The sequence below is a fragment of the Schistocerca cancellata genome, chromosome 2 (assembly GCF_023864275.1).
Source record: "Schistocerca cancellata isolate TAMUIC-IGC-003103 chromosome 2, iqSchCanc2.1, whole genome shotgun sequence".
Taxonomy (NCBI): Eukaryota; Metazoa; Arthropoda; class Insecta; order Orthoptera; family Acrididae; genus Schistocerca; species Schistocerca cancellata.
The window spans coordinates 625,056,316-625,072,128 of NC_064627.1; the positions used below are offsets into that span (position 1 = coordinate 625,056,316).

At 38.0% G+C, this 15,813-nt stretch overlaps 1 protein-coding gene across 5 annotated transcripts in view; it reads right to left on the reverse strand.

Annotated features, from left to right (window-relative positions):
• LOC126147433 (arylsulfatase G-like) overlaps positions 1–15,813 on the reverse strand; it is a 130,704-nt gene that overhangs the window by 71,831 nt on the left and 43,060 nt on the right. For all 5 annotated transcript variants that reach the window (XM_049915697.1, XM_049915692.1, XM_049915693.1 and 2 more), the window contains one exon: positions 754–941. In XM_049915697.1, the coding sequence (XP_049771654.1) occupies positions 754–941 (188 nt within the window). The remainder of the gene's footprint in view (positions 1–753; positions 942–15,813) is intronic.

Below are 15,813 nucleotides of genomic sequence, written 5' to 3' on the forward strand. Positions count from 1 at the left end.
GCATCCAAATTGCATGAAAATGTAATTACAAGTCAGTTCTAGTGTAATATATTTGTCCAATGAATACCCGTTTATCATCTGCATTTCTTCTTGCTGTAGCAATTTTAATGACCAGTAGCATACATTGATGTGGAAAATCACTTAACAACTGCATCCAGGCTGGACGGCACAATGGTTCCCATCATTAATCTGCAAGGCAGATATGATATTGGGCCAACACACCTCCCCATGTCACAAAACTGGGCACTTAAATGCACTCAGATATCCAGGCAGTTATGTATTAAGATATCTTCTGCACCCTTGAGGAGCTCCTTATTTTGGGTCTGAGGAATAAAAAGTGTATCTGATCTAATCCAAAGGATGTTAAATACCCTGTTGACAATGACATAATTTGTTTGATTCTCAGTTTTAATATTTTGCACAATTCATATAATGAACCAGTTATCTACAGAAACATAACATGCTGAATTACATTGCTTATTGAAGAATGCTATGCTTAGATTCTTTTAAAATTTCTTTTAACTATATAACAAGCAGCCTCTAAAATATTGTTAAACAGTGAATCGTTTGGAACTACCGAAGTTAGAAATGTAGGACATTTTAACATGATATGTCAAAAAAATTAAAACAATAATTATATTTGTGTTTAATAACATAAAATATACTGCAGTAAGCTAAACATAACAATAAAAGAAAGATAATGACTTGAGTAATAAAGAAAAACAGATGAAACTGTGAATCAATAATTCATACCAATCATAGCAGTCCTATATCCAGCATCCCTCAAGATTTCTGCCAATGTTGTCTCATTCTCAGGAATACCCCCGACAGCATCTTTAGCAAAGTTTTGCACAACTCCAGTCCTTAGTCCAAGTCGACCAGTGAGGAGTGCACTTCGAGATGGAGCACACACCGATGCACTAGCATGAAAATCTGTGAGCCTAAACAAATAAAATATTAAAAATCCATCTGTTTGTCAAGAACAAAGTAAAGTTGATTTTTCTCCTCAAAATATGCACCCTAGGTCATTGCACTTAGCCCCACATGAGCAAGTCAACTTTAACAAAAGCAAACAGCATTAAGAGCTCTTCCTTGACCCAGGTTATTATCAATAGTGGTTGTCTGTATTATTTCATATTAAAAACTCTTCTTGTTATGTCTTCCAGAGTTATTAGTTATGAAGGTATATTGATTTTTTTTCCTTTTCACGAAAAACATTATTACATATGTGAATTGGAAGCACTTGCCATAGTATATGGGTTCCAAAACTTTGAAGGAAAAATTTATAAATACATGTTTAGTGAAGAGAATGGTGATGTAAACCTAAAGTTAATGAAATTGTATTACAATTCTTATAATTTTCCTTTATTCACAAAGGCTTTTCTATTCATAAGAAAGTCCTTATGTACGGAAGAAGAAATTACTCAATTATTTGCATGGAAGCTATGAGCATTATGGAATCAATAAAGTATTATCAAAAATACAGGAAACTGTAATATTTAATAATTTGTGGAGAAGTTTCCAGAAAATATTTGCTGGATGTGATAAATCCCAATGCGCAAGTCCACTAAAGCATTTTCGAAAGGTTTAATACATTCCGTTCTAACCAATGCTCCAACAGAGTTAGTTGTAGTAGATATACTGTGAACATTAACTACTTCTAATGGCCTGTGTAAATACATTATTATAGTAATGGCAACTTTTTCAGTACATATAAAGCTTTATCCAGTAAAAAGGGCCAACACAAAAGCCTTTGCAGAAAACTTAAAAACACAGTATTTTCATAAAGTGGGGGCAAAATCTCTATTATCAGACAAAGGCCACAATTCATTCTGAAAGATTTATGCAATATATGGGAAAATATAAAATTAAACATATAAATAATTCCAGTTACTTTCCCCAAGGGAATATATAATGAAAGAGATTAAAAGGCTATGTTGTTTACATTGTAATAAAAAAAATACACTGTTTGGGCACGTCACATACAAAATTTTGAAAATACAATAAACAACCTAATGATGTTCTCCCTGTGAATTAATGTTTGGGTAGATAAAGAGTTTACAGCTTTAAGTGAAATATCTAAGGATGAAAAGATTATAGTCTCAAAGGAGATGATGAAAATAAAGGCTAAGGAAGAGAAAAGAAGTCATGATAGTTGGGTGAAACCACACAGTTCTAAAGTAGAAGATTTGGTTTAGTCAAAACCAAAGAAAAATCCAGTAATGTGAATGAAGAGATACATAAATTCCTACATGTGTACCATGGCTCATTTAAAATGATAAGAGCTACTGATGATAGGGCATATGAACTAAGATATCCTATATCTAATAAAATACATGGCCTGAAAAATATAACTGATTTGAAACCTTACATATCTTCAGTAACATGTCTGAAAGTACAACAACATGAGCTGAAATAATTTCTGAAACTGGGAGCCATTCATCTGGTGAATACAACTGAAAACACTGTTGAATGTAAATAAAATGATCAAGTAGGGAGTTCACCATTCTTCAGTGAACACACTAAGTGGCAAGTAGTGCTTTCCACAACTAAATTAATCCATTCTGCCCTTCCTAGTTCATTCATATCCATCTCATTTGTATCCAAGATTCTGTACCAACATGTCTTTCTGTCCTAACCAGGGTTTTACCCATTCTACAGTTTCCAGTGTTCCAAAACTATTCTTATTATCTCTGATCCAACATGATTCTCTCATTAGGATCCAAAAGTTACACTTCACCATTTTCCTTCCTTGCCTGCCTGAAGCAATTTAAATGATTATAGCTTCTAAACCATCCAGTCCTATTTATATAATATTTTATTCATAGTTTATCTTGATTACATAATAGTGTCTGCATATGTTAAGAAATACACTGTTCCAATATTATAGTGAAAATACCTTGTTATTTTTTGGTTCAGTATTAATGAATATTTTGTGAAAACATAACAAATCTTTTTCAACATAATATTACATAGCTGAGCTATTTCAAACACATTCAGTGACATTTGTAAGAATATTGCTGAAGTAGTAAGTTCAGTGGTCTATGTATAAGAAAGTGCCTTTTCAGTAAAAGTATATCACTGTGTAGCCCTTCAGCCCACAGTAAAGAAAGTTGAAATAAAATAAGCAATTTTCTCCACAGTAATGTTTATTGAGAACAATGTTTGTCTTGGGATAGCCCTTCAGGCTTGAGAAATGATAACTGTGTTGTTTAAAATGAAGTAATTAATTGGTATTTTGTCTGTCCTATCATGGGAAGTGAAGCTTTTTTTAATACCATTGTTGTCTGTTACCATGAAGAGTCATTCTTCAGAGTAATTTTTGTAAGAAGGACAAGGAATGTATCTGATGTTTAATTAATGAACTAGTGATGCAGTAATGAAGTGACAAAACATATGAGATATATGTAATGATAAGGTCAATTAACCCGACAACAGCTGTGAGAGGGGTGTGCTAATCTCATGTCCCTCCACACTACACCCGATGTCACATTTGGCAGAGGATGACATGACTGTCAGTCTGTCCTGGATGGCCCATCTAGGGCCAGAATGCAGAACTTTACCTTTTTTTACATGTAATGATGAAGTTAATCAGCTAATAATGGTGACTATAACAAAAAATTAGGTAGTAAAGTGAAGGCTGAGGAAGTTGCTGGGGACTCTGTTGTTCTGTTAGTTTATTTTTATGGATGCACTCCTTCAGTTGACAGGTTTGTAAGAAAAGAATTGAATGACATTATGGGCAGAATGTTCCAAAATGAACTTTCCAACTTTCATCAGCTATACAGTGTGTGTCAGTAACTACTGCCACCTAGAATAACTCTGAAAGTATGATAGGAGCTGAGAAGTTTGGGGGACAAAAGTTGCATGGGACAACAAGGGCCATAATATGATGATTTTCTGTTGCTAGGTGTGGTCTCTTCAGTGTTATGAAGGTCAACGTTTTTTTTTTTTTAATGGTATGCTATAGTTTGGTACTTATTTTCTGATAGCAACTATTGAGACGAATCCATTGATGTGTAACAGTAAGGTCTTTGAAGGTCAACTAAGGTCACAAAGGTGGCACAGATGTCCATTTACAGAAGGTGTTCAAAGTGATGACCATTGGTATCAATACAATGCTGCAATCTTCTTATCATGGATCGAGTGGTATTCCTTATCACATCGGCACTTATCAGAGCACTTGCTCTGACAATTCTCTCTTGCATATCTTCAGATGTAGTTGGAATGTCTTTATAAACAATGCCTTTTATGAAACCCCAAAAGAAAAAAGTCCAGAGGCATCAAGTCTGGCAAACAAGCTGACCACGACACATCTCCTCCATGTCCAATTCAATGATTTGGGAATTGTCTCTGCAACTCATTTCTAGCCATCAGCGAAAAATGTGCCGGACACCCATTCTGTTGACACCACATTCTGTTACTTGTTCCTAAAGGTATTTCTTCCAATAACACACCTTATGTTTCTTGCAGAAATGTGCTGTACTTCCTACCATTAAGATTCTCTTTGATGAAATAGGGGCCTATGATTCTGTCCTCCAGAATCCCGCACCATACATTCACTGACCATGGTTTTTCGTGTGCAACTTGCCGCAGTCAAAATGGATTTTCAGTTGCCCAATAATGCATGTTATGAAAATTAACATTTCCATGGTTCATGAATGTAGCCTCATCAGTAAATAAAATCAAATGAATAAATGTGTCATCTCTCTGAATCTGAAGTTTAGCCCGTCGGCAGAATTCAATGTGATGCATACAATCCATACCAGTTAATTCTTGGTGGAGACTGATATGGTAAGGATGATATTTATGGCAATGCAGAACCTGAACAATACTATTCTGGCTCATGCCAGATTCCCTTGTGATTTGATGTGAACTAACACAAGGATCTCGAACCATAGTGGCAAGACTATCAATTTCTGTTTCCTTGTTAGTAACTTTTCTTTGCTGGACATGTTTCTGATAAGTTTAAGATCCAGCTGTTCTCAATTTGTCATACACATATTTAAATGTATGACGTTTAGGGGTGAGTACGTTGAGGATATCTTTCAGTGTATAAGTCTCTAGCTCTCACTGAATTTCGTTGGCATTCTCCGTAAATGAGAAGCATATCAACTTGTTCTTCGAAGGAATAGATCATTCATATTCACTTGATTCAACGATACTACTCTTACTGTTCCTATTAGTGTTGTATTTCAAAACCCTCAAATGGTGTTTACATGTCAATGGCACGTTAGATGGATACACTATATGTGGTGAATATTTACTATTTGCACGATATACGAGAGAGAATTGTCAGAGCATGTGCTTTGATAAGTGCCGATGTGATAAGGAATACCACTCAATCCAAGGTAAGAAGATTGCAGCACTGCATTGATACCAATGGTCATCACTTCAAACACCTTCTGTAAATGGACATTCATGCCACCTTTTTGACCTTCGTGACCTTCAAAGACCTTACTGTTACACATCATTGGATTCATCTCGATAGCAGCTATCAGAAAATAAGTACCAAACTATAGCATCCCATTTAAAAAAACAAAATTGACCTTCATATCCCTGACATGACCTCACCTAGCAACAAAAAACCAACGTCATATTATGGCCCCTGTTGTCCCATGTAGCATTTTTCCCACAAACTTTTCAGCTACTATCGTACTGTCAGAGTTATTCTAGGTGGCAATAGTTAGTGACTCACCCTGTATGTCATAAATGGGGATAGGTAGAAAGGTAAAGCTCACAGCATAATGTCCACACAGACACCTCAAGTTTCTGTAGCACTAACAGAGTTCAATCTGCACCCCATTTGTAGCGTGCAGGGCAGGTAAGCATTATTCCAGTTCCTCCCATGTCTGGCCTATCTTGTCCTTATTAACATGTGCAGTTGCTGCTCTGACGAGAACTTGCAGTTTTTGCAGGACTCTTACTGGGGACTGGTAGACAGCATCCTTCACGAAGTGCCAAACTGGTGCCACATTGGCATCACTCATGCTTGAACATCCATAACTCGTCCTCTTCGTGACACTTTCAGACACATAATACAGATGGCTGCAAATTTTATTTTCAAGATACTGTTGCATTTACCTCCTCTATGCTGTAAATTAGCTATTTATGTTTCTGTATTAGTGAACTTAATTAGTAAGCTTCTATGAAAAATTTGTTAGTTATTAATCTGCTGAAAAATACAATAAATGTGCAAAAATCTGAGAGAAATAAATACTGTAGTTTTTGAACAATTAAAAATTGAAAAAGTTAAGTAATTTGCTTTGGTTTAAAGGTCATTTGGACCTTGAGGATAGCTTCCATCCTCTTAATTTATTTGAGAGTCTAATATACAGAATTTTGCTGTATATATGTTCTAAGTGTTTTAAACAGAACATACATTTTACAGGTTTCATAAAAATATTTCAGCTTACTAATGTAAAGTAATTTTGTTATTTCTGGTATGGACTGGGTGGTTACAATTAAATGAAGCCACTCACAGAGATCCACTGTGGGCAGTAATAACATATGGCAGAAAAATTTCTAATGCTTTAATTTGGAACTGATCTACACTGGGAAAAAAGTAGGTCCTATTTTGACCACCAGGTACAAATGTGCAGTATATGCCTTGAGCAGCACATGGTTGGAAACTTTGTCACAGAGAAAGAGTAGCAGTGCCAATGAAATGGACTAATAGATGCCAGAGATCAGGCTAAGATAAGAATAATGTTCTTTCCAGAACTATGCAGTGCAGTAAATAAAAAGTGTATAATAAAGAGAATTTTCATGTTCAGTGCTTCACAGTAGCTAAAGACTGTTAAATGGTGTTATCTGTCCTGTGTACAATGCATTTCAAAGTTAAAATGGACAGTGTTACAGCAATCAAAAATTTTTGAAATACTTAAAAAAATTGTTTAAAAATGTGTATCAAAAGAATTTACTCAAGAAAATGTAAAATCATTTTTGCACATTTACAAATCTGTATTTTGGCAATGTACAGTGATGACCAACTTCAGATTCATATGCATATGCACTATCGTAAATTTGTGTTTTATGAAAATTTTGTAGTCATATTTGTCATTCATTTCTAAAACTGAAATTACAAAATGTAAATGCAGAACTACTGGTTGTTCTGTATTGGAATATCTGGTTAATTATTTTCAATAACTTTCTGTTAATTCAGTGGTGTAGACAGGGGTATCATAAATGTAGTGAGGTAGAATTAATACTATGATTGTATTCCTTTAAATAACATTTTTTAAAATTATTAAACTGATAACACATGTACCTCATTTATTTGAAATTTTGAAATTCCTGTCTAACAAGTAGCTTATTAAATTTTGTAGTTCACTAGATCATTTCAGTGTTGCTACTCCCAATAGCGGAGTTAGTTGTCCATAAACAATTCTTTTAAAGATAAATCTGTAACTGAAATTGTTCCCACACCAGGTGATAGTGAAAATTTTGTGGAGTAATAAGCGATAATCCTCAAAAAGACCCAGCTCAGTCGATAGCTCTAATTTTGCTCTTTGCATTGACAAGGTTATTTTCTAGCACAAGTTTCTCTGAGATATCCAGGTTGAAATTGTCTCTTCAACATATTCTGGGCTCTCGCACTCACCCAAGCCTAAACTTCTGGTAACCTGTTACCCACAGCCTCAGCTCTTTCTGCTTCTCTTTTCTGTCTACATCTCTTCTTCTCCCTCCTTCCTCTCCCCCCTTTTCCATCCCTTTCCCCTCCCTGCCTCCCCATTTATTTCCACCTTTCTTTTCTTTCCTGCCCTCCCTTCTGCCCCCTCCCTCTCCTCTTCTCTACCTCACAGCTCTACAGTGTGAACTCCTTTTGTCTTGTTGTGCAGCCACTGATTCATGTGTTCACAGACCTGCTTCACACTCTCCTCCTACCCATCCTCCTTTCGTGTGTCCTTCCCTAAACCCTCCTCACCGCCATTTGCCAATGCAACTGCTCGCAATAATCAGTAGTCAGTAATCAGTCTCACCACATATGGGGAGTGTACATTTGAGGGTTCATGTGATTTTGTGTGTGAATATGTATACTTTCCCTACAAAAAATGACAGGAGCCTGTAAGCTAGAGTGAAAAGTTTTCTGTTATGAGTTTCTGTGCATCACACAGCAGTCCACTATAGGCAACTACATCTACATGACTACTCTGCAATTAACATTTAAGTGCTTGGCAGAGGGTTCATCGAACCACAATCATACTATCTCTCTACCATTCCACTCCCGAACAGCGTGCGGGAAAAATGAACACCTAAACCATTCTGTTCGAGCTCTGATTTCTCTTATTTTATTTTGATGATCATTCCTACCTATGTAGGTTGGGCTCAACAAAATATTTTTGCATTCGGAAGAGGAAGTTGGTGACTGAAATTTCGTAAATAGATCTCGCCGCGACGAAAAATGTCTTTGCTTTAATGACTTCCATCCCAACTTGCATATCTTATCTGCCACACTCTCTCCCCTATTATGTGATAATACAAAACAAGCTGTCCTTTTTTGCACACTTTCGATGTCCTCCATCAATCCCACCTGGTAAGGATCCCACACCGTGCAGCAATATTGTAACAGAGGACGAATGAGTGTAGTGTAAGCTGTCTCTTTAGTGGGCTTGTTGCATCTTCTAAGTGTCCTGCCAATGAAACGCAACCTTTGGCTCATGCTCCCCACAATATTATCAATGTGGTCTTTCCAACTGAAGTTGTTCATAATTTTAACACCCAGGTACTTAGTTGAATTGACAGCCTTGAGAATTGCACTATTTATCAAGTAATCGAATTCCAACAGATTTCTTTTGGAACTCATGTGGATCACCTCACACTTTTCGTTATTTAGCGTCAACTGCCACCTGCCACACCATACAGCAATCTTTTCTAAGTCACTTTGCAACTGATACTGGTCTTCGGATGACCTTACTAGACGGTAAATTACAGCATCATCTGCAAACAACCTAAGAGAACTGCTCAGATTGTCACCCAGGTCATTTATATAGATCAGGAACAGAAGAGGTCCCAGGATGCTTCCCTGGGGAACACCTGATATCACTTCAATTTTACTTGATGATTTGCTGTCTATTACTATGAACTGAGACCTTCCTGACAAGAAATCACGAATCCAGTCACGCAACTGAGATGATACCCCATAGGCCCGCAGCTTGATTAGAAGTCGCTTGTGAGGAACGGTGTCAAAAGCTTTCCGGAAATCCAGAAATACGGAATCAAACTGAGATCCCCTGTCGATTGCGGCCATTACTTCATGCGAATAAAGAGCTAGCTGCATTGCACAAGAACGATGTTTTCTGAAACCATGCTGATTACGTATCAATAGATCGTTCCCTTCGAGGTGATTCATAATGTTTGAATACAGTATATGCTCCAAAACCCTACTGCACACCGATGTCAATGATATAGGTCTGTAGTTCGATGGATTACTCCTACTACTCTTCTTAAACACTGGTGCGACCTGTGCAATTTTCCAATCTGTAGGTACAGATCTATCGGTGAACGAGCGGTTGTATATGATTGCTAAGTAGAGAGCTATTGTATCAGTGTAATCTGAAAGGAACCTAATCGGTATACAATCTGGACCTGAAGACTTGCCCATATCAAGCGATTTGAGTTGCTTCACAACCCCTAAGGAATCTACTTCTAAGAAACTCATGCTAGCAGCTGTTTGTATTTCAAATTCTGGAATATTCCATTCGTCTTCCCTGGTGAAGGAATTTCGGAAAACAGCGTTCAATAACTCCGCTTTCGCGGCACAGTCATCGGTAACAGTACCATCGGTGCTGCACAGCGAAGGTATTGACTGCGTCTTGCCACTTGTGTACTTTGCATACGACCAGAATTTCTTCAGATTTTCTACCAAATTTCGAGACACTGTTTCATTGTGGAACCTATTAAAGGCATCTCACATTGAAGTCCATGCCAAATTTCGTGCGTCTGTAAATTTTAGCCAATCTTCAGGATTTCGCGTTCTTCTGAACTTCGCATGCTTTTTCCGTTGCCTCTGCAACAGCGTTTGGACCTGTTTTGTGTACCATGGGGATCAGTTCCATCTCTTACCAATTTATGAGGTATGAATCTCTCAATTGCTATTGCTACTATATAATTGAATTTGAGCCACATCTCGTCTACATTTGCATAGTCAGTTCAGAAGGAAGGGAGACTGTCTCTTAGGAAGGCTTCTAGTGACACTTTATCTGCTTTATTAAATAAAATTATTTTGTGTTTGTTTCTGGTGGATTTGGAAGAAACAGTATTGAGCCTAGCTACAACGACCTTGTGATCACTAATCCCTGTATCAGTCACGATGCTCTCTATCAGCTCTGGATTGTTTGTGGCTAAGAGGTCAAGTGTGTTTTTGCAACCATTTACAATTCACGTGGGTTCGTGGACTAACTGCTCAAAATAATTTTCGGAGAAAGCATTTAGGACAATCTCGGAAGATGTTTTCTGCCTACCACCGGTTTTGAACAAGTATTTTTGCCAACATATCGAGGGAAGGTTTAAGTCCCCACTAACTATAACCGTATGAGTGGGGTATTTATTTGTTACGAGACTCAAATTTTCTCTTAACTGTTCAGCAACTATATCATCGAAGGCTGAGGGTCGGTAGAAGGAGCCAATTATTAACTTAGTTTGGCTGTTAAGTATAACCTCCACCCATACCAATTCGCACGGAGTATCTACTTCGACTTCACTACAAGATAAACCACTACTGACAGACACAAACACTCCTCCACCAATTCTGCCTAATCTATCTTTCCTGAACACCGTCTGAGACTTCGTAAAAATTTCTGCATAACTTATTTCAGGCTTTAGCCAGCTTTCTGTACCTATAATGATTTCAGCTTCTGTGCTTTCTATTAGCACTTGAAGCTCAGGGACTTTCCCAACACAACTACAACAATTTACAACTACAATTCCGACTGTTCCTTGATCCAAGCACGTCCTGTATTTGCCATGCACCCTTTGAGATTGCAGCCCACACCATACTTTCCTGAGGCCTTCTAACCTAAAAAACAACCCAGTCCACGCCACACAGCCTCCGCTACCCGTGTAACCGCCAGCCAAGTGTAGTGAACTCCTGACCTATTCAGCGGAACCCGAAACCCCACCACCCTATGGCACAAGTCAAGGAATCTGCAGCCAACACGGTCACAAAACCGTCTGAGCCTCTGATTCAGACCCTCCACCCGGCTCTGCACCAAAGGTCTGCAATCGGTTCTGTCAACGATGCTGCAGATGGTGAGCTCTGCCTTCAGCTCGTAAGCAAGACCGGCAGCCTTCAACAAATCAGATAGCCTCTGGAATCCAGAGAGAATTTCCTCAGATCCAAAGTGACACACATCATTAGTGGCGACATCTGCCACCACCTGCAGCTGGCTGCACCCTGTGCTCTTCATCTCATCCAGAAGGACCCTTTCCACATCATGAATGACTCGACCCGTAATGCACACGGAGTGCACACAGGTTGTCTTTTCCTTATTTTAAGCTTATTTATTTCCCAGATTTGACATTATATTTTTGTTGGCCTAATTTTTTGGACCCAGATAGTACATCTAATTATCTGAATAAGTCACCTATTAAGAAACTGAACGAAATAGGGAAATTACTAACCTGAGAATTTTACACGAAAATCAGTAAACTACCACATAGGTACACAGTGTGTCAACCAAACAGTACATCTGACTTCTATATTTTCATAATTATCTACCATACAGTAAACAAAAATCCTACTTGAATAACCGAGAAACAACTTTAATAAATTTGAAATATACGTTATTATACACGTAGGTGACAAAAGTCTTGGGATACATCCTAATGTCAGGTCAGACCTCCTTTTGGCAGCATAGAGTGGCCACTCAACTTGCCATGGACTCAACAAGTAGTTGGAAGTCCACTACAGAAATACTGAGCCATGCTGCCTCTATGGCTGTCCATAATTGTGAAGGTGTTGCCAGTGCAGGATTTTGTGCACCAACTGATCTCTCAATTATGTCCCATAAATTTTCGATTTGATTCATGTCAGGTGATATCAGTGGCCAAATCATTTGCTCAAATTGTCCAAAAAGTTCTTCAAGCCAGTTGCAAACAATTGTGGTGTGGTGACATGGCCCACGGTCATCCATAAAAATTCCATTGTTGTTTCGGAACATGAAGTCCATGAATAGCTCGAAATTGTCTCCAAGTAGCTGAACATAACCAGGACCCAGTCCATTGTGTGTAAACACAGCTCACACCATTATAGAGCCACCACCAGCTCGCATAGTGCCTTGTTGACAACTTGGGTCCATGGCTTCATTGTATATGTGCCTCATTTGAACCCTACCATGAACTCTCACCAACTGAAATCAGGACTCATCTGACCAGGCCACTGTTTTCCAGTCATCTAGGGTCGAACCAGTATGGCCATGAGCCCAGGGGAGGCACTGCAGGTGATATTGTGCTGTTAGCAAAGACCCATTAACACCAAATTTCATGCCACTGCCTTAATGGATATGTTTGGCATACATCTCACTTTGATTACTGCAGTTATTTCAAGCTGTGTTGCTTGTCTGTTATCAATGACAACTTTACACAAACACTGATGCTCTCAGTCATTAAGTGAAAGCTGTCGGCTACTGTGTTATCCATGGCGAGAGGTAATGCCTGAAATTTGGTATTCTCAGCTCACTCTAGACACTGTGGATCTTGAAATATTGAATTCCCTAACAATTCCCAAAATGGAATATCCCATTCCTCTAGTTCTAGTCACCATTCCACATTCAGAGTGTTAATTCTCGTTGTGCGGCCATAATCAACATCGGATACCATTTCACATGAACCACCTCAGTACAAATGATGCACTGTTCTTTTATATCTTGTGTACATGATACTACCTCCATTTGTACATATGCACATCACTATCCCATGACGTTTGTCACCTCAGTGTAAAGGAGAATGTAATTACTGAGTTCATTAATATTCCATATTCCTGTTTTTATATAGCTCTACCACACAAAAGTCAGCATTTCAAACTTAGCTATCACTTGGGTAGCATGGTGGAATCTGCATTAACATCACTGCGACTAGCTATCACCTAGCTTACATCTCTATGTTGGCTTGTGTAGTTGCCAAGCAGGAAGCATTTTGTAAGTGTATCAGTGACAACGTTTGTACCCAGTAATTATTTCAGTGACATCTATGTGATAAAAGAAAGTGATTGAGAATCCTTCCGACAGCAATTATGTGCAAAAATAACAGTGCCCAGATATAACTTGAGTCATATTTCAGTGCAAAGGTTTGATAATACAGAAAGTCCAAACTGTAAAAAGGAGTTCAGCTTTTGCCTGACTTCAGTATGGGACTTTTAATTGGTCACATTGCCACTGTGTAGACCTTATTATGGGCAGTAGCTAACTTCGTGTACTAATATTCACTTGAAAGAAATTGGGATGATCAGAACATATTCTGACTGTCAAACAGTTATTAAAATAAATCTCAAACAATGGAAAATCTGGGATGGAATGTAACAGTATTATGAAAGTGTGGCTACAGTTGCTTGAGACAGCAGTTGTGTGTGTAAGTTGCATTTGTGTACGAGTGTGTGAGTGTGTGTGTGTGTGTGTGTGTGTGTGTGTGTGTGTGTGTGTGTGTGTGGGTGGGTGGGTGGGTGTGGGTGTGGGTGTGTGGGCCTTACTGGCCGAAATATGTATTTGTGACAGTCTTTTTGTTGTGTCTATCTGCGACTCAGCATCTCCGCTGTATGGTAAATTTCATAACCTTATTAGTATAAAGGAAAGTTTGTGAACTGGTCATCACTGAAGTGTGCTTCAATGTGAATGAAAGTGAAAAGATATTCAACTTAAATCAATGGTGTTATGTGTGTTATTGAATGGTTAGACCACCAACTAAAACTATTTCAGAGTAGATAACTTCATTGCAACATGCACCACCAATGATTCACAGTGACATCACCAGTTTAGTACCATTTCAATATGATATTAAGCTCAATTCATTAACCATTAAATTCAGTGAATTCTTCCTGGCTGTAGTTCACCAGTAAGTGTAAATGAATGAATTAACTGTATTGCCCCATGAGATAGTTCTCTAAGACTACATGACATTAAATTAAACAATGTAAGGTAGCAACTATGTCTCCAAGTATGCAGACTGAGGAACATGTCTTTGCATAAAACATGACAAAATGTGACACTTGCTAAGCCTACCTTGGTGTTGACATTTTGAAAGCTTGCTGTCCACACTGACTCCAACAAATTTTACACACAATGTTTCATTTTGTGTGTGACCATCAATGTTCTGCTATGGTGCCAATAGACCATTTGATTTGTATGATATTGTGTAAGATATTCAAAATACACTCAGATATTCCTGTTTCAGATACTTGTATCATATTTGTCATACAGAAAATTTCAGACTTACCCCACACCATTTGAAACTTCATACACAGACATTGCAGTGTACTGGACTCAAAGATGAGTAATTAAATAAAGTGTAGTCAGAATGAATTTATTTCACACTGAAGCACAATATGCAGTGATGTGAAACTTTCTGGCAGATTAAAAAAAATTTGCAGGGAAAAGTCTATGAAGTTTAGAAGGTGGGAAATGAGGTACTGGCAGAAGTAAAGCTGTAACAATGGGTCATGAGTCATGCTTTGGTAGATCAGTTGGTAGAGCACTTGCCCGTGGAAGGCAAAAGTCCCAATTCAAGTCCTGGCCTGACACACAGTTTTCACCAGCCAGGAACTTTCATATCAGTGCACACTCTGCTGCAGAATGAAAAATTTCATTATGGAAACAGCCCCCAAGCTGTGGGCAAGCTACATCTTTGCATTATTCTTTCATCAGGAAGTGCTAGTCCTACAATTGATAACTTCTGTGGAGTTTGGAAGGTCAGAGGTGAGGTACTGGTGGAAAGAAAGCTGTGAGAATGGGTTGTGAGTTGCACTTGGGTAACTCAGTTGGTAGAGCTCTTGCCAATGAAAGGGAAAGTTCCCAGGTTTGAGTCCTGGTCTGACACACAGTTTAATCTGTGAGAGAGTTTCAACTAAAAGGTAGGTTTATACTTAACATGGAGGATGGATTTGTGAAAATATTGCTCTATGACCTGTTAGTGGAAAAGAATTTTATTGAGAATATTTTTACTGTTTCAGTTACAAAAGTATAGATTTACCTGTATATCTCTATAGCCATAAATTGTACATGATGAGGCACCTAACTTTTTCACCTCAAAGTTCATTTGATATACTAATGATATTTGTAATCTGTTTTCACCTAAATGAACAGCAACCAGGAGATCATGGAACAAATAACAATGTGTTCTTGCAACTTAATTAATAACCAAGGACCAGGCATCAATTTTTTAACTGAATTATGCTATTTACTGACACTAGCCAATCATGATGAGAAGAATTTGCAGATCTAACAAAAACTCACAGAGTAAAAATGCATTGAACGTAAGATATTTGTGCTGTTGTTGTGGCTACAGAACCATCTATAGTTATGTGAGTGCAGTTGAATCACTGATTACACAGATCATGTTTGTTATGAGGGATGCTGTAAATCCTCCACATAATCGAAACACTGGTAATGCATTTAATTACTTTCTGGACTCCATTGCTAATACTTATGAAGAATGGATAAACATGCTCCTAATTTATAGATAATGTCATCAAAGTGTATCAAGAGCAGTAGAACTGCATGCAGAATGGTTCCCTGGTAGACACTGTCTACCTCACCCCACTTCATGAGATAGGAAGTTTTGACCCAAGAACAGAAATACAATGGAAGATTGCTGGCAATGAAG